The sequence below is a fragment of the Aythya marila genome (genome assembly GCF_965140915.1).
Source record: "Aythya marila genome assembly, chromosome: W".
Taxonomy (NCBI): Eukaryota; Metazoa; Chordata; class Aves; order Anseriformes; family Anatidae; genus Aythya; species Aythya marila.
Window position 1 is genome coordinate 15,581,105 of NC_139081.1, and position 19,243 is coordinate 15,600,347.

At 41.0% G+C, this 19,243-nt stretch overlaps 1 protein-coding gene across 1 annotated transcript in view; it reads right to left on the reverse strand.

The window, feature by feature from the left end:
- Positions 1-19,243, reverse strand: part of LOC309889575 (zinc finger RNA-binding protein-like) — a 64,540-nt gene that overhangs the window by 32,558 nt on the left and 12,739 nt on the right. The window contains exons 3-8 of the mRNA XM_082782444.1: positions 12,917-13,199; positions 11,102-11,243; positions 8,791-9,009; positions 5,918-6,165; positions 4,722-4,913; positions 2,014-2,302 (exon numbers count right to left, since the gene is read on the reverse strand). Coding sequence (XP_082638570.1) covers positions 2,014-2,302; positions 4,722-4,913; positions 5,918-6,165; positions 8,791-9,009; positions 11,102-11,243; positions 12,917-13,199 — 1,373 coding nt within the window. The remainder of the gene's footprint in view (positions 1-2,013; positions 2,303-4,721; positions 4,914-5,917; positions 6,166-8,790; positions 9,010-11,101; positions 11,244-12,916; positions 13,200-19,243) is intronic.

The following is a 19,243-nucleotide window of genomic DNA, read 5'->3' on the forward strand; positions in this document are numbered from 1 at the left end:
TGTCTATCATGCTAATTTCAAAAAGTTTTCACTATACACTTACACTGTTACAAGGATGTTTCAGCTTCCCAGTAATCAACTGCCTGTCTGCCATAGCAGTCCAGGCTGTAAACTGAAATTAGGACCAACTGGACTATAAACTGCAATACTCCATCAGCTACTATGTAAGAAACCAAAACACTTTTATGAAGGAGGAAGAAGCCTCCAGGAAAAGTCAGGTAGAGACAAAAGGACAGAAGACAGAATCACATAAACATCTAGGTTGGAAGATACCTCCAAGATCACCTAGTCCAACTGCTGACCTAACACTAACCAGTCCTCCACTAAACTCCTCTTAGGTCAGAGATTGGACTCGATGATCTTGAGGTCTCTTCCAACCTAGAAATTCTGTGATTCTGTGATTCTGTAAACCATATCCCTAAGCTCTACATCTAAACGTCTTTTAAACAACTCCAGGGATGGTGACTCCACCACTTCCCTGGGCAGCCTGTTCCAATGCCTCACAATCCTTTCGGTAAAGAAGTTCTTCCTAAGATCCAACCTAAAACTCCCCTGGAGCAACCTTAGCCTGTTCCCCCTTCTCCTGTCACCAGGCACGTGGGAGAATAGACCAACCCCCACCTCGCTACAGCCTCCTTTAATGTACTTATAAAGAGCGATAAGGTCGCCCCGAGCCTCCTTTTCTCCAGGCTGAACAAGCCCAGCTCCCTCAGCTGCTCCTCATAAGACTTGTTCTCCAGACCCCTCACCACCTTCATCGCCCTTCTCTGGACTCGCTTGAGCACCTCCATGTCCTTCTTGTAGTGAGGGGCCCAAAACTGAACACAGGACTCGAGGTGCGGCCTCACCAGAGCCAAGTACAGGGGGACAATCACTTCCCTAGACCTGCTGGCCACACTGCTTCTTATCCAAGCCAGGATGCTGCTGGCCTTCTTGGCCACCTGAGCACACTGCTGGCTCATATTCAGCCGACTATCAACCAATACTCCCAGGTCCTTCTCCACTAATCAGCTTTCCAGCCACTCATCTCCCAGCCTGCAGCGCTGCTTGGGGTTATTGTGCCCCAGGTGCAGGACCTGGCACTTGGCCTTGGTGAACTTCATGCAGTTGGCCTCAGCCCATCGGTCCAGCCTATCCAGATCCTCCTGCAGAGCCTTCCTGCCCTCGAGCAGATCGACACACGCACCTAACTTGGTGTCATCTGCAAACTTACTGAGGGTGCACTCGATCCCCTCATCCAGATCATCAATAAAGATATTAAAGAGAACTGGCCCTAGTACTGAGCCCTGGGGGACTCCACTAGTGACCGGCCTCCAACTGGATTTAACTCCATTCACCACAACTCTTTGGGCCCGGCTATCCAGCCAGTTTCTAACCCAACGAAGCATAAGCCAGTCCAAGCCATGAGCAGCCAGTTTCTTGAGGAGAATGCTGTGGGAAACGGTGTCAAAAGCCTTACTGGAATCAAGGTAGACCACATCCACAGCCTTTCCCTCATCCACCCAGCATGTCTCTTTGTCATAGAAGGAGATCAGGCTCATCAAGCAGGACCTGCCTTTTATAAACCCATGCTGACTGGGCCTGATCGCCTGCTTGCCCTGCAAGTGCCGCGTGATGACACTCAAGATAATCTGCTCCATGAGCTTCCCTGGTACTGAGGTCAAACTAACAGGCCTATAGTTTCCTGGGTCTACCCACAGCCCTTCTTGTAGATGCGCGTCACATTTGCTAGCCACCAGTCAACTGAGACGTCCCTGATAGCCAGGACTGCTGATAAATGATGGAAAGCAGCTTGGTCAGCTATTCTGCCAGTTCTTTCAGTGCCCTCAGGTGGATCCCATCGACTTGCACCATAAATTATGAAGCAGAACTTTTATACACATTTTTATTTTCACCTATCAGGAGTTACTCATGAATAGTTAACTCAATACATTTGTATTTACTAAACTAAGATCTTTAAAAAATATAAGGAATAGGTTAGGTTTCAAAATAAAGACTGACTTCTGTACTTGCCAACAAAGTTTATTTTCGGTGTAGATGTTTTCTTTACAGCTATATTAGCAGCAGTTGAAGACATTTTGTTGTTGGACGCCGTGTTAAGTGGTGTGCTTGCTGTGGGAATAAGAATTTTCACTGCAGAGGATGTAACAGAGGAGTTCACAGTACTGCTGCTAGTTGATATGCTTGAAGCAGATGCAGCTGGTTTGGAAGCAGATGTGGATGTTGAGGAAGTAGCCTGGGTAACCAAATTTGGTTCAGTTGAAGGAATGGGTTTGCCAAGTTTTGTGTGCAATTTTACTACCTATAAGAGAAAAGAGAAATTCATATACTCTTCCTGGGACAACTAGAAAAAAATGAACTTGTTATAGGCTATGGAAGCTGTAACACAAACAAATATAACATCGAAAAAATAAAAATAAAAAGTGATCTTGGCAAGAAAAGATGAACATGTAGAAGTTTTTGTCATCTGTAACAAGGAAATTGTTAACTGTTGTCTCAGATTGCTTATTTCCATCGCAAATTCAGTATTTACTCCAAAAGCTACATGGATAAGATAGCCAATAAACTGAAAGGCCAGTAAAACTGAAGGAGGAATTTTGCTCAAAATGTTTCCATGTCACTGTTTTGCTGTCCGGTTGCTTTTTCTTCTCTTCAAAAAGCATAATACATTAAACTACATTTTTGAAAGAGCTGACCATCACCTGAAAAAGGAATACAAGCAGTCCATAAAAACTAAACATGCAAAATGAAAGCTAAAGATTGGGAAAGATTTAAAAGTAGCAATAAAAAATCTGCTAGACACACCTTTAATGCAAAAGTATAGACAACAATAATACGCATACAACAGTATACATACGCTTCTTGGGTTTTTGCTCTCTCTCTCTCTCTTTTTTTTTTTTTTTTTTTTTTTTTTTTTTTTTTTAAGTAAATCATATTTCCCCCATTGGAATACAGGCTATAACTTCAAGTTTAAGCAACTCTTCAAAATGACTTCTGCAGTAGAATGCACAAGATTCTTCACAGTGTACCAAAGTAATAGATTCCTTTGAGATTTCAGTTTTACGCAGATGACAACCTAAATTAGCAGTAGATAGTGACTATCTATAAGGAAAAGAAAGCTACATCCACATGTACTAAGATAACATACCACCCTCCATATATCTATCCAATTACTAGGGACACCACAAAAAAATTAATGGCTCAATGTATTTATAAAAAAAACACTAGACACGTCTAAATTATATTTGTTCTTGCACTAACAAAAATCATATTAAGGAAACTTTTAAATGCATTGTGAGATTTATTTATTTTAATAGAAATGATGTTACTGATGCCACTTTGTACAGTGCTCTAGGTTAGAAAGGTAAGAGCTGTAAAAGCTGAATATTAATACTGTATTTGTTACTGACATTAATCTTGCCCAAGTAACGAAGAAAATCTGTAATACTGTCCTGGTTTCAGTTAGGACAGAGTTAATTTTCCTCCTAGTAGCTGGTAGGGTGCTATGTTTTGGATTAGGATGAGAAGAGTGCTGATAACATGCTGATGTTTTCATTGTTGCAGAGCAGTGCTTACACCAAGCCAAGGACGTTTCGGCTTCTCACTCTGTCCTGCCAACGGGCAGGCTGGGGGTGCAGCAAGAGCTGGGAGGGGTCAAACCCAGGACAGCTGACCCAAACTAGCCAAAGGGGTATTCCATCTCATCTGACATCATGCTGAACAACACATAGGGGTGGCTAGCCGGGGTGGGGGGGCTGTGCTGCTCAGGAATAGGCTGGACATCGGTCAGCAGGTGGTGAACAATTGCACTGTGCAACACTTGTTTCGTACACATTATTAGTAGTAGCACTATTATCATCATTATTGTTATTATTGTTATTATTATTATTGTTATTATTATTATTTTGTCTTAATAAACTGTCTTTATCTCAACTCACAGGCTTCACTTTCCCGTTTCTCTCCCCCATCCCAGGGAGGGAGGGGAGAGGGTGAGTGAACGGCTGTGTGGTGTTTAGCTGCCGGCTGGGTTAAACCACAACAAATATATAAACACACACTACAGTGCTATTCTATTTACTATTGTATGGCCAAATTCAAAATACAGGTCACAGGGGTTCACAGTGAAGACCGAGTCTTCTTTCCAGAATACCTACATACCTGCACCCAGACAGTAGGGAAAAAGCATGCTTACCTGAAGTATTCCAAGCACACACTATGAAGTCTACTACTACAGTGCACTGTTCTGTGCTCCCATATACCAATTTTGTTTGCAAGAAATGCCAAGGTGTGATGCATAATTATCCTGTCCCTTGGTACTGACTCGGTTTACAGCATTTCAAAACGCACTGTGAACTTCACAGCACCAAGCAAGTAAGCTGACTACCGAGAAAAGTCTTGGAAAGAGTTACTGAAGACAAGCATGCTACCACATGTCTTCACTGACTCTTTTCCCCACCTTATTCTACACCTTCATGCTACAATTTCCATACTTTCCCTAATACATCCCCTTCTTATTGATGCAGCAGCAGTATTTTTCTCCCTTTCTCCCGACAATGCCCTTCTAATAGTGAGCTTAAAGTTACATTTGAAACAAAAAGCAGAAATAAACATTTTAAAACAAACTTATTCAAACTATATTGTGTCTGCTTATTTTCTCCCCTCTAAGATGAGGGGAAAAATATACAACTGACTTGTGTAATAAGAACAAAGAAGACTCTTACTTTCTGATGTTTTGCTCCACGGATATGGGCAGCATATGCATCTGCTCCTGTACAAGACACATCACAAAGCTCACAGCGCAACTGATTCTGAGATCCACGAGCAGATGTGCTGCTGTTATTGGTGTTCTGGGAAGCTTTTAATGCTGCTTCTTTCTTTTTGTGTTTCTGGCCTTCTAAGTGTTCTTTATAAGTCTGATTAAATAAATAATACACACAGTAAGCTACCTTTGTACTGCTTGTTCATCTTTCAAGTGAATACACATAGAATAGACCATAACATAAAATACATGCTTTGTATAAGAACTACTTCCTACTTTGAACATTTATTTTATATTACATGCTCTAAGGCATAAACAGGCCACTTGCAAGAACAAGAAATTTTATTCTCCACTACCAGAATTCCACTTTTAGAAGTAATACAACCTGGCTTCTCCTCCCCTACCTGCTCACTTCCTCAATCAAGTACAGTTCAAAAGATATTAATATTGAAAACTTGAGATGATCACAAAACTGTATCTCAGTTGCAGTTTCCTGCACTACATCGAATTATTCTTGATTTTGAATTTTCCTCAACCTGCATGATGACACTGATTAAGTGTATCCTGAGAGCTAAAAAATTGATTCAAAAGAAGGTAGCACAAAAAGCTGTGGTGAAAATGAAATGCAGAAGTTGAGATTTGCTCCTATAACATCCCTGACAACCTAGAGAGACAGGGTGGGAAATAATGACAGACTTCCTTAAAGAACTGTTGAGCCAAACACACACAGATACTACATGAATTGATGTCTACATTTTACACACTTGTACCCACTGTGAAACTACACTGGGATGACAGAATACCATGAAAAATAAATTTTCGGGCTTCCCATTCACAAAATTTATATAATTGAGTAGTTTTGAAAAAAAAGTGTTTCCTAAGAAGTTTGCTGTGCTAAAAAAGCAAATCAAATTCATAGTTTATAATACTTCTGGAGTTCAAAGTATTGTTAAAGGTTCTCTGTACAAGCTAACAGGATGCATCTTTTGCCTTCACGTAGTAACTCTATAATAGCACAAACTTTCATTTAATTATTCCTTTAATAAAACTTCAGAATCAGGTCCTTAAAATTTAAGGAGTTTTATAAAGGGGGTCATTTTTTTTCTGAAGAAATTATGACGAAAAAACGTATAGCATAATATTACATAATACAAGTACCTGTGGTCCAGCACAGCTGATCTTACAAACATCACAGTAGTGGATCTGGGGTGTTTTGGGAGGTTGTTTTGCTTTCAGTTGCTTATTTTGGAATGATGCCTTTTTTGTAAAGGTGGTCCCTGTCCAAGCAGCTGTTGCAGCAGCAGCAGCAGCAGCTGCTGCCGCCTGTTTCTGTTGCTGCTGCTGCTGCTGGTAATAGGACGATGCAGCTGAATACACAGCAGCTTCATAGCCAGAATAAGAGGTACCTCAAAGATCAAAATAAAATAAATATTACATCACTGTATAGTAAGTACATCATGTATCAATTACATAACACACTACTTACAAGCACACTGTGTAACAGAGGTGGGGGGACAAGATATAAACAATTTATTGATATCTCGTTACATAGTCCAAGTTTTTCTTGATGTTTCACAGTACACAAATATCACAAATATATAGCATACCACTTGTATCTTTTTTTTTTTTTTTTTTGGACATCTTCACAGAGACATAGTTATGTTGCTGGATATATCAAAGCATCCCTAAAGAATATGTGAAAATTCCTCGTACATCTCGCAAGACTGATTCATAGAATCATTACGGTTGGAAAAGACCTCCAAGATCATCTGGTCCAACCATCCCTCTACTACCAAATGTCACCCACTAAACCATGTCCCTAAGCACCCTGTCCAACTTTTCCTTAAACACTCCCAGGGACGGTGACTCCACCACCTCCCTGGGCAACCCATTCCAATGCCTGACCACTCTTGCTGAGAAAAAATGCCTCCCAATTTCCAACCTAAACCTCCCCTGGGCAACTTGAGGCCATTCCCTCTATTGCTATCACTGGTTATCTGTAAGAAGAGGTCGACCCCCAGCTCCCCACAACCTTTCAGGTAGTTGTAGAGAGCAATAAGGTCTCCCCTGAGCCTCCTCTCATCCAGACTAGACAACCCCAATTCCCTCAGCCACTCCTCATAGGACTTGTGTTCCAGGCCCTTCACCAGCTTCAAGGCCCTTCTCTGGACATGCTTCAGGGCTTTGATGTCCTTCTTGTAGTGAGGGGTCCAAAGCTGAACACAATACTCGAGGTGTGGCCTCACCAGAGCAGAGTACAGGGGGACAATCACCTCCCTGGTCCTGCTGGCTACACTATTCCTGATACAAGCCAGGATGCCGTTGGCCTTCTTGGCCACCAGGGCACGCTGCCGGCTCATGTTCACGACATAACAAGAACAAAATATTTCTCAAAGGCCAAATGGAATAAATAGTCTTTTGGAAGCAGATTTATTGTTCAAGATCCAAAACAAAAAGGAGGACAAATTATGTAGAGGAAGGCAAAAAAAATAAATACAAAAGATAGAACTGCTAGTGCTATTATTACATTCTACCTCAGTGATTTAAACTGTTCAAATGCAAAGCTACTTGTCTGCTAAAACCTCTGCAGCACGCCCTAGATATGCACTCCTTGATTTCTAGTCTCAAAGCTGAATAAATCAAGGAAACCGGGCTTTCATATCTTTGAGATAGTTTTCCCATAAACTTTTTACATCTACTGGTTCAACTATTTTAATCCTCTGATCAGGTTCTCTTTCAAGGAAGTCCCTTTAAAATCCCTTTTTAAACAGAAAACCAAAAAACTTCAAGGTAGCTATAACATGTCAGTTGATCACCATCTGGCCATAAACCTGAAGTTTCTTTTCACCTTTAACTAGGCTTTGGATTCTAATGTTTAAAGAAAAGTGTTTTTTTGCACCCATTCTCCTCCCATTTTGTGCCAACAGAACCCAAAATTACAAGATTTATATTGGATTGGTTCTCCCTGTTGGTTTGATAGTGTTATATATGTAATTCGTGTCAGAAAAATGCTTGATATTAATAAAGAAGGGGGAGATTTGGGAATGTGGCAATGGGGGTCGGAAAGCCTCGAGGTTGGTGAAAACATCAGACTCTTAAAGATGAGGTCATCAGGAATGTAAAGAGTTTAGAGGAAACAAAGAAGGGTGATTGAGGCGACGCCCTGCCATCTGGGGTTGCTTGTTTTCCCCTCTGTTAAGGCATGGAAGTTGCTGGGGGGGTTGCTGGTTAGAACTGTTAACATTTATTCTTTAATGTTATATGATAATAATATTATTAGTGTGATTTCAAGGGTTAATGAAACGCGGGAAAAGCAATCACGTTTTGTTGTTTTCGGGAACCTTGTGGTGGGCAGAGCATGTGCAGAAGAAGAGGGAGACAGTCGAAGCCGCTCCTGCAGTCTGGAACAAAAGGTTGCTAATGGTGATGGGGAAACCATGAGCCTTTCACCCACAAGGACCACCACAAAGAGAATTATAATATGAAGCGGGGATAGGATATCCATATGTATAGGCGTACTCGGGTTTCTTGTAAATATGTAACAGCAATGTCCTATATATATTTGGAAAGTTCGACGGGTGCATGTGCATGTAGGTAGAGCATAGACTCCCCGCGCACCCAGCGCTGTTTACTTGCCTTTTATAAATATTCTTTTATGTTACTAAATTCAGAGTTGAGACTTCATTTATAACAATAGCATCATGCTCTTCCAATTTCCCTGGGTTTTATTTGTGTGGATGTCTCTCCATTTTTTTCTATTCCCCCACCTTCTCTCTCCAAAACTTTAAACAAGTCACAAAACACCATGTACATAGCAATGCTGATACTTTCTATATTTTTACATGTAAAAAATAGGCATACTTAAGCATAAAAACTTTTAAAGATAAATCATTATACTGGCAAAACATTTTGATGCAACTGGTTGATACTTCTCAGTAGACTGATGCAATTGAACAGAAACATTTTGAGTATTTAAATCCTGTAATCTTCTGTGACAAAGATCCCAGCAGCATAATACACAAAACTCTTACCAGAGTAAGTAACTGCTGTTGTACTGTACGTTGCACTTTGAGTATAGGATGGAACAACAGTAGCTGCAGCTGCCACTGGCTGTACAGTAGAGGATACTGGATATATAGAAAATGTAGTTGTTGCTGGACTTGGGGTTGCAGGTTTTATAGCCGTCACTTGTCGCGTTTGTTGGGCTTGAGTATATTGAGCTGCCCCTTGGCTATATCCTGCTTTCTGAGCTAATGAGGATAGAAAACAGAAGTACACAAACATAGGCTTTAGTTGAATGAAGTGTAAACCATATTAAGTAATGCTTAATGATACCTAATAACATTCTGGGAATTAAACATAACAAGGAGAGGTGTTTTTTTGGTTGGTTCCTTTATTACTATTATTTTAACAGTCATGGTTATGTACTGTGTAATTGTGCAAAAACCACACAACTGTGTAAATATGTCTCAGGTCACATTAGTAAGCCTCAGATTATTTTTTTAACTACGCTGCCATGTTCTCAAATGTTATATATGGAGTGGCAATTTGTGTCGAGAAAATGGTTGATATTAATAAAGAAGGGGGAGATTTGGGAGTGTGGCCATGGGGGTTGGAAAGCCCCATGGTTGAGATAACATTAGACTCTTAACGATGAGGCCATCAGGAATATAAAAGAGTTTAGAGGGAACAAAGAAGGGTGATTCAAGAGATGCCATGCAGTCTTGGGTTGCTTGTTCTCCAGCTGGTTCTCTTGTTCTCCAGCCATTAAGGCATGGATGTCTCTGGGTGTTTGCTGTTGTTGTTACATTCAAAGTTGTTTGACCAATGAAAAGTTGTTTTGAAAAGAACTGCTGTGGAGAGAAGGGTATAAGAGGGGAGCCTGCCCTCAAGATAAAGAGAAGGCAACATGAAGTTACATCAATAAAGAAGCAGGAAAAAGAAGTGACGAGGAACAGGCTGGCAGAATGGAGACCAGGACGGGAACAGGCATTTTGATTGCCTCATGAAGATAGGTTCGTCCAGACTCAGCAAACTGCTCAAAGAAGCTCATACAGTCGCTGGGAATAGGCACACCGGAGCTGGGAAGAAGCTCAAGCTGAGAGAAGTGGACCTGTGCACACAACTGCCTCTCGCTGCTACGCAGCTTCGCATTATGGGGAATCATACGTCCTTAGAAACAAAGACTGTCCTGGAAACCTTACAGCTTATTCCCTTTATTAACAATCAGACAGTTTATGATCCTGAAATATGGGACCAAACTGAGGTCAAGGTGTGGGACTCTGCAACTAAAAACGACAAGGTTGCAGTGGGATTGCTCGGCACCTGGCGAGCAGTCTCTGAGGCCTTAAAGAGCCATGTGGAGCCACAGTCAGAAACATGTGGCTTGCCAGATAGTGAGGGAGCTGTGGGCTCCTTTACTGATCCGACTGCTACGCCATGGGCCCCTCTGCTGCTACAGCCATCGAAGGCTTTTGCTGTTACACCCCCTGGTGACCTGGACGTGCCTTTTGACCCAGGCCTCTTGGCCTTCACAAGGAGATGGACATGTTTTTCTTCGATCTGGGAAGAACGGAATACATAAGGTCCGAAGAATGGAAAATGGAGACTGCTAAGTTATGGAACTTAAAGGATTGTTCGTTACCTATCCTGATTGTATGTATGTATAGGAATACTCGGGTTATTATGTAAAGCAATGTTCTGTATACATGTATTTAGAATGTTTGATGTTCGTGTTGGTGGAGCATAGACTCCCTGCACACCCGGCGCTGTTTACTTGCCTTTTATACCTTTTATACCTTTTAGAAATATTTTAATTCAGACCTCATTTATAACATCAAAATAACCTTCGAATTTAGTTTTTACTGGAATACACTAAGCTAAAGAACATCTAAACCTTCATATTACTTTTCATTAACATAAAAAAAGACTTTGTAGCAGTCATGATACCAATAATTAAATAACTACATACATCATTAAGTAACTGCAGAACTACAAATAAAGTCTAACCAAAGTATCATCTGAACCCACCACTGACTATCTGCACATAGCTCAGCAAACTTTCTAGACAAATCATCAAAACGTTTGCCTAGAAGTATGCTTTGTGTGCATTTAATAACAATCCAAAATTCAAAGATAGCTACAGCAATGTCCAGCTATCCAAAGAAAGTTACAGCATTAACATTCAAGTTCCAGATGCAGCATATTCTTCTACACATTATCAAGGATTACGTGAAAAAAAAATAAAATCTGGGTAATGTGATATGTTCAAATACATATTTTTAAGGTATTAATGTAGTACCCACACTGTATAATGACAGGAGTTGGAAGCGTGCAACCCACCTGTCTGGTAGTACGATTCAGCTACTGAAGGCTGAGGCTGGGCAGCAGCCACAGCCGCAGCAGTTGCTGTTGGCTGTTGATAGTATTGTTTGTTGTCATAAGCTACAGCTGGGGCAGTAGATCGAACATAAGAATAGGATTCCTAAAAATTTTCAAAGAAGAAAACAGTGATTTTCTCCTTAAAATAGGTATCTGGAGTAATGCTCATTACCAGAGTCAAAAAATAAAAACAATATATTTCCTTCTAGTCTACACTAAAGGAGATAGTTTTTAAAAAAAAATTATTCATGGAGACAACATACATAGATATATGCATTAAAGAAATTAAATGTTTACAAATGCTTCTGGACAGAATACAAACCTGATGGTCTTTTTCAGATTTTATATAAAAATTAACCTCACTTAATTAAATCGCTTTCCCTTCCAAGCTATTTTGTAACTGAAAAGCAACTACTTTCATTAGTTTTTCATAGGAACTATATCAAATTCCTAAAAAAAAATATGAAGGAAAAAAAACACCACCAATCTCCACAAAATGTTAATTTCTATAAACCACAATAAAGTCACAAGGTTACAAACATCATCCTATATTTGCCTTAAAAATCCATTCATTAAAAATGGTTATAATGGTTTTCTTGGTTATATTTGTTAAGAGTGTGGAAGTGACACTTTCAAAGCCTTCTTCATTTTTTGACATATCAGCTGTTCCGTTAGGGAACCATAACTAGTCTACAAGGGTAAGGCAAGTAGCCCATTCAACACAGCCAGAACTCAGAAGATGGCTAGTAAGCTTAGAATAGGTGAGCCTGGAAACCACTACATATGTATACATATTTTCTCATCCATACCATATTTACGGTAAAGCGCGACTAGCTGACCAACTGATGGGTAGCAGGGCATAAACTACGTTAGCTGAAGTCTACTGACATGAAATTTTCTTTAATTTAGGGGACTCTTCTCTGAATACATCGAGTAACTGACTACCTTAATGACGTTGTGAATATACACCCAACTGGAAGGACTCCTAGGTTACAATTCATTACCATATGTAACAAATTCTAAAAGCTGCACAAAAGAACTGAACCTAAAGCAACAGAATCATCCTTTTAAACAAACAAGCCCACTAATTAGAATCTATATAATGCCTTGATAATTTTACAACTAATATATTAAGGAAATATTACAAGGGACATACTGTTTCAATGTCCTCTGTCTCACTAGTAAATGCAAATTTTAAATATGAACCATGCCACAAAATTTATGTAATTCCTGTGCATAAACACACCAGACTAGAGATATCCACTGAAGACTTGGACTAACAAATGCTAATGTAGAAAAAAAGCTGTTAAAAATGCAAATAATGCTCACATTTCCAATGGAAAACTACCTGGCCATGTAAAACCCCTCCTCTTTCTGCATCTAAACTGTCTAATTGAAACCAACGGGCTAGGATTGCTGACGTGCAGATACACCTGTATTATGTGAATCTAGACAGACAGGAAAAACTGCAACTTCTGACTCTTCTAAAATCTGAACAGAAATAAAGACATATGTTAGAAAGTCCCAACATGACCTCTACAGACTGAAATCTTCCAGCTGCAAAATCAATGTAGCACGCTGATTTATACTGCAAGTTTACTAACTCATGAACTGAGAAGGAATACAATCCAGTAACAGGATGCTGTCATACTACATTTAAGCCAGTCTAAGAGTGGGAAGCTATCTAAAGTACCAACAAATCTCTCTCCAAACAGGCCTCTACCTTTTAACATACAAATTTAAAAACCATTAAGCAGAAGATTTTTTTAAGCATACCTGGTAATTCTGCGTAGTGACAGGAGGTGGTGGTGGTGGAGCTTCTTGTTGCCTCTGTGTATAACCATAATCTGTAGCTGTGTGTGCTGTAGGGTAGCCTCCATATGCAGCAGCTGTTGCAGCAGCTGCGACAGCTACTGGAGCAGGCCTAGCTACTGCAACCGTAGCTGCTGCTGGGGCATAGGCTGCAGTAACCGTGTGAGCAGCAACTGGGGCTTGATGGACAGTGTAGCTAGCAACTGTAGTTGGATGGGAATAGGCTACACCCGACGCTGGCTGCTGGCTACACGGAAAAAAGACAGTAAGTAAATAATTAGGTTAATTCAGCATATTAAGCTAATACATAAGCATTTCAAAATCCTGGATTTAATTAATATTTGTCTATTCTACAAACAAAGCAGGAAAGGCTATCTACCTGAACATACGCTTCAATAGCTAGTATTACCTCTCTTCTACTCACATTAAAAAAAAAAAAAAACACTATCATTTTGAAGTTTCTGTGAATGACAGAAATATCAAGTGGATAATGACTTTCTTCTTAGAGAGTGTTACATATGGAGTGGTAATTTGTGTCGAGAAAATGGTTGATATTAATAAAGAAGGGGGAGATTTGGGAGTGGGGCCATAGAGGTCGGAAAGCCCTGTAGTTGATGATAACATCAGACTCTTAACGACCAGGCCATCAGGAATGTAAAAGAGTTTAGAGGGAACAAAGAAGGGTGATTCAAGAGATGCCATGCAGTCTCCAGTTTCTTGTTCTCCACCTGGTCTCTTGTTCTCCAGCCATTAAGGCATGGATGTTTCTGGGTGTTTGCTGTTGTTATATGCAAAGTTGTCTGACCAATGAAAAGTTGTTTTGAAAAGAACTGCTGTGGAGAGAAGGGTATAAGAGGGGAGCCTGCCCTCAAGATGAAAAAAAAAAAAAAAAAAAAAAAAAAAGGCAACACGATGAAGTTATGTCATCAATAAAGAAGTAGAAAGAAGGAATGAAAAGGAACAGCCTAGCAGAATGGAGACCAGGATGGGAACAGGCATATTAATCACCTCATGAAGATAGGTTTGGCCAAACTCAGCAAACCGCTCAGAGAAGCTCGTACTAAAAGTCGCTGGAAATGGGTGCACCGGAGCTAGGAAGAAGATCAAGCTGAGAGAAGTGGACCCGTGCACACAACTGCCTCTCGCTGCTACGCAGCTGCGCATTATGGGGAATCATACGTCCTTAGAAACAAAGACTGTCCTGGTAACCTTACAGCTTATTCTCCTTATTAACAATCAGACAGTTTATGAGCCTGAAATATGGGACCAAACTGAGGTCAAGGTGTGGGACTCTGCAACTAAAAACAACAAGGTTGCAGTGGGATTGCTCGGCACCTGGCGAGCAGTCTCTGAGGCCTTAAAGAGCCATGTGGAGCCACAATCACAAATGTGTGGCTTGCCAGATAGTGAGGGAGCTGTGGGCTCCTTTACTGATCCGACTGCTCCGCCATCAGCCCCTCTGCTGCTACAGCCATCGAAGGCTTTTGCTGTTACGCCCCCTGCTGACCTGGATGTGCCTTTTGACCCAGGCCCTATTGGCCTTAAAAAAGAGATGGATATGCTTTTCTTCGATCTGGGAAGAATGGGATACATAAGGCCCAAAGGCCGAGTTGCTTGACAACTTAAAGTGAGACATATTGTTCAAAAGGAATGGAAAATGGAGACTGTTAAGTCATGGAACTTAAAGGATTGCTTGTTACCTTTTCTGATTGTACATATGTATAGGTGTACTCGGGTTTAGTATGTAAAGCAATGTTCTGTATATTTAGAATGTTTGATGTTCGTGTGTGCATGTTGGTGGAGCGTAGACACCCCGCACACTCAGCGCTTTTTACTTGTATCCTGCTTTCAGTTAGAACAGAATTAATTTTCTTCCTAGTAGCTGGTGGAATGCTGTGTTTTGGCTTAGGATGAGAAGAGTGCTGATAACACCCCGATGTTTTAATTGTTGCAGAGCAGTGCTTATACCAAGCCAAGGACATCTCAGCCTTTTGCTCTGTCCTGCCAACAGGCAGGCTGGGGGTGCAGTAAGAGCTGGGAGGGGACAGACCCAGGACAGGTGACCCAAACTAGCCAAAGGGGTATTCCATACCATCTGACGTCATGCTAAACAATATATAGGGGTGGCTAGCCGGGGAGAGGGGGCCGGACTGCTCGGGGTTAGGCTGGGCATCGGTCAGCGGGTGGTGAGCAATTGCATTGTGCATCACTTGTTTGTACATATTATTAGTAGTAGTACTATTATCATCATTGTATTATTATTATTATTATTGTTATTATTATTTTCCTGTCTTATTAAACTGTCTTTATCTCAACTCACGGGCTTCGCTTTCCATTTCTCTCCCCCGTCCCAGAGAGGGAGGGGGGAGGGTGAGCGAACGGCTGCGTGGTGTTTAGCTGCCGGCCGGGTTAAACCACGACAACTTGCCTTTTATACCTTTTATAAATATTCCTTTTATAAATATTACTAAATTCAGATTGAGTTCAGACTTCATTTATAAGAAGAGGGTTTGTGGGTTGGTTTTGTGTGCTTTTTTTTTTCCTGAAGCAGTGAAAAAGAAATCTTTCATTCAACATTTTAAACTATTATCTTTTCATGCCCGACAAGCTTGTGCTTCATTAGTTCTTCAATAAAACCACCTGACAAATGAAGAAAAATACTACTTTTCTATGACAGCTCATTATTGACCTGCACTTGCATTATGTTTTTCAGTAAACTATATGTAGTGGGTTTACGTGGCAAGGTTTTGGTAGCAGGGGGGCCATAGGGGTGGTTTCTGTGAGAAGGATCTAGAAGCTGCCCCATGTTTGGTAAGGGCCCCATTGTTGACCAGAGCTGAGCCAATAAGTGATGTTGTTTTGCGCCTCTGTGAGAGCATATTTAAGACAGGGAAAAAAAACACTGCGCCACATAGCAGCTGGGAGAGTGAAAGGAGTGAGGAACAGCCTTGCAGGCGCCAAGGTCAGTGAAGAAGGAGGGGGAGAGGTGCTCCAGGCGCCGGAGCAGAAGTCCCCTGCAGCCTGTGGTGAGGACCATGGTGAAGCAGGAAGTCCCCCTGCAGCCCATGGAGTACCACGGTGGAGCAGGTGGCCCTGCACCGACGGAGGCTGCTGCCTGTGGAAGACCCCTGCCGGAGCAGATTCCGGGCTAGACCTGTAGCCCATGGAGAGGAGACCACACAGGGGCAGGTGACCTGGCAGGATCTGCTGCCCGTGGGGGACCCAGGTTGGAGCAGTTTGCTCCTGAGGGATGGACCCCGTGGTACGGACCCATATCTGGAGCAGTTCTGGAAGAGCTGCTGCCTGTGGGAAGCCCACGCCGGATCAGTTCATCAAGGACTGTGTCCCGCGGGTGGGACCCCACAGCACAGGGGATGAGAGTGACCGAGAAGGAGCAGCAGAGAAGCGCTGTAGACTGACCATAACCCCAATTCCCCTGTTCCCCTGCGCCGCTCGGGGGGAGGAGGTGGAAGAGGGTGGATGGGGGGGGGAAGGTGCTTTTGGTTTCTTTCATTTGTTTCTCACTTCTCTAGCTTGTTAGTAATAAGCAATAAATCTTACTATCTCCTTATGCCGAGTCTGTTTTGCCCGTTACAGTAATTACCGCGTGATCTTCTTGTGATAAATTAGTAGGGGTTTGTTCATTGTCCTTGAGAATTTAAAGAATCTACTGAGGAGATAAGGTTTCACAACTCACGGCATTGTAACATGGGGACAAATGGGGAAGGGGGGTTGGGTGAACATCCTTGTTAAAACAAAGATTTTGTAAGATACCACCCACCCACCGCAAGACATCCTGTTTTGCCCCCACCTGAACACAAGCACAACTCGTGATCACCGGAGGAAGAATAACGACCCCCAACAACAGACTGCACAGTCTTAGGACAGGTCTCGACTGGTCTCGACAAGTCGACAGGTCTCGACAAGCCAGAACTTCAATGCTATAAAACAGCGACACTGGAAAGGGGAAGTTGCGTGCCGTGGTGGAGCGGAGACTCCCCAGCCACCCAGCGCTGTTTTGCTTGTGTCTGCTTACTTGATTAATAAAATAATTTCAATAGACCAGTAAATTGTGTGGTCTAACTTATAACACTTCTCATCCTTATCTCAACCTTTGAGCCCTTTTCATCATATTTTCTCCCCATTCCTCTTTGAGGAGGGGGAGTGAGAGAGCAGCTGTGGTGGAGCTCGGCTGCCCACTCGAGCAGAACCACGACACTATATTAAAGCTATGAGCTTGTAAAGACTTCCATGAAAATTAGCTCAGAACTCTTAAAGTTAAAGCAGACACACTTTAAAAACATACCTGTGATACCAGGCTTTTCCCACAAAAGTTTACAATTATAAAATACTGGCCCCACTTGAACAGAAGTCCACTGCCTTACCGCATGAAGGATCATCAAAAGACAGCTAGATCAAAGAAGAAGACTTCCACCAGAGCTCTGGCAATCTTCCAGGCACATGCTGAGACTAACATGCCTTTCTAAAATTTGCAGGTAGGACATTAATATGTGGCTATTTACTAAGAAGGAGTAATTACTAACAATGGAAACAGAAAATTTATGATGGGTTTAATTTTTTGAACAGAAACAAATATTATTGTCCTATTTCAATCCCTACCCATGCATTATGATTAAAAGCTTACAATATCTGTTCTGATTTTTTGAACAAATACAGTGAACTGAGATAAATATCACTATGTAGAACAATTATATGAAATGGGGATTCAGTGATTATTCTGATTTTTTTTCCATACATTTCCAGCACTGCTATTCAATAATATTTAATAATCATTATAGGGTTCTACAACTCCATAGAACTATTAAAAGATAATTCAAATCCAATTTTGTGTCTATCAAGGAGATAGTATACACTATTTTAAAGAAAACAGAAATGATATCTTACTTGAAAGAAACATACACAATGGCACAGTGGAATTGAAGCATGGTTATGCTCAAAACCAAAAGTGTGGGAATATAAATGTTGTTTTTGCAGAGTTACATTGTTTAGAAGGAGGGAATGTGGTACTGAGATATGCTTACAGTGATAAGAAAGCTTAGCAGACTACATTGTAAAATGCAGACAACCAGACTCCTTAGGACAATTAGGTGAAAATCATGGTGTCAAGTCAAGTCAAGTCAGATAAGTGAAGAAACATTACCATTTCAAACAGTAAAAATGGCAAAAGGAAATTGAAATTTGACAGGCCAGCAACTGAAGGCTATGCATTGTTTGTGAAGCATCAGATAGATTGTGAACCTGGATTACCCACTCAGTGGGGAGGGTCCTATCCTCAAAAAGTATATAAACTGTGTTTTGGAACTAGTAGATGCGCTCTCTCCTGCTTGTGGGGCGCCCACCATTGCAATTGCGAATAAATTACTACTTCACTGAGATCCTCGCCTGAGCCTAAGTTATTGGCTACAGAGTGTTTCTCACAAAAGGACCAAGAAGTCAAGACAGCTATTCCAAAAGACAGCAATATTATCTCTGACATAACTTCCAGAAACAAAGCACCTTTTTGCTGTAGATATTTTTGCTAAAAACATTTCCATAACTCCACTGCGTTTAGTAATTAAAAATAAAATTTGTCATTTAATTACAGCAGAACACATTGACTTTAACATATCAAAAAGCCATTTTTATGTCAGAAACACACAGAGAAAGTTTTATTACTACTGGACTTCCATGTCTAGACTCTACCTTCTTCCCACCATAGTCCCCTGATATTTCATTGTTTAAAAGACCCTTTACATTACATCCAAACTCAACTCAGTTGTGAGTTGTACTCATGATTATATTACATTATATATATTAATGTTATTTATATGTATTAATATTAAATATTATATTACATTTTATTTTTAGCTTCTTGGTGTAACAGTGGAAGGATAAGACCTAAAATATTTTGGTGTAGCTCGAGTCACTACTTGAAACAATTCCTTCTACTTGATTTATATAGGTAGTGCCTTTGTTTTGTCAGCTTTGGGTCAGAAATCACTGTCAGAAAACTCATGAAAACTATTTTATGATGGTAAAAGTGTATGATAATCTATAAAATTAGGCTGCATTGTTTACGTACCTAACAGCACAAAAGTGTAAAATATTCACACGTTCAAAGGTAATTCACAGCATCACATGCATCTACTCAAAATATATTACTGAGAAAACAGGAAGCCTTATACTTTCACTTAGATTACAACTGAACTCATCAACAGTGCAATACTGCCAATGAAGGGACAGTCTTGCTCCACCCTATCCTCATTCTCACTCTTCCCTCCTCCCATATAT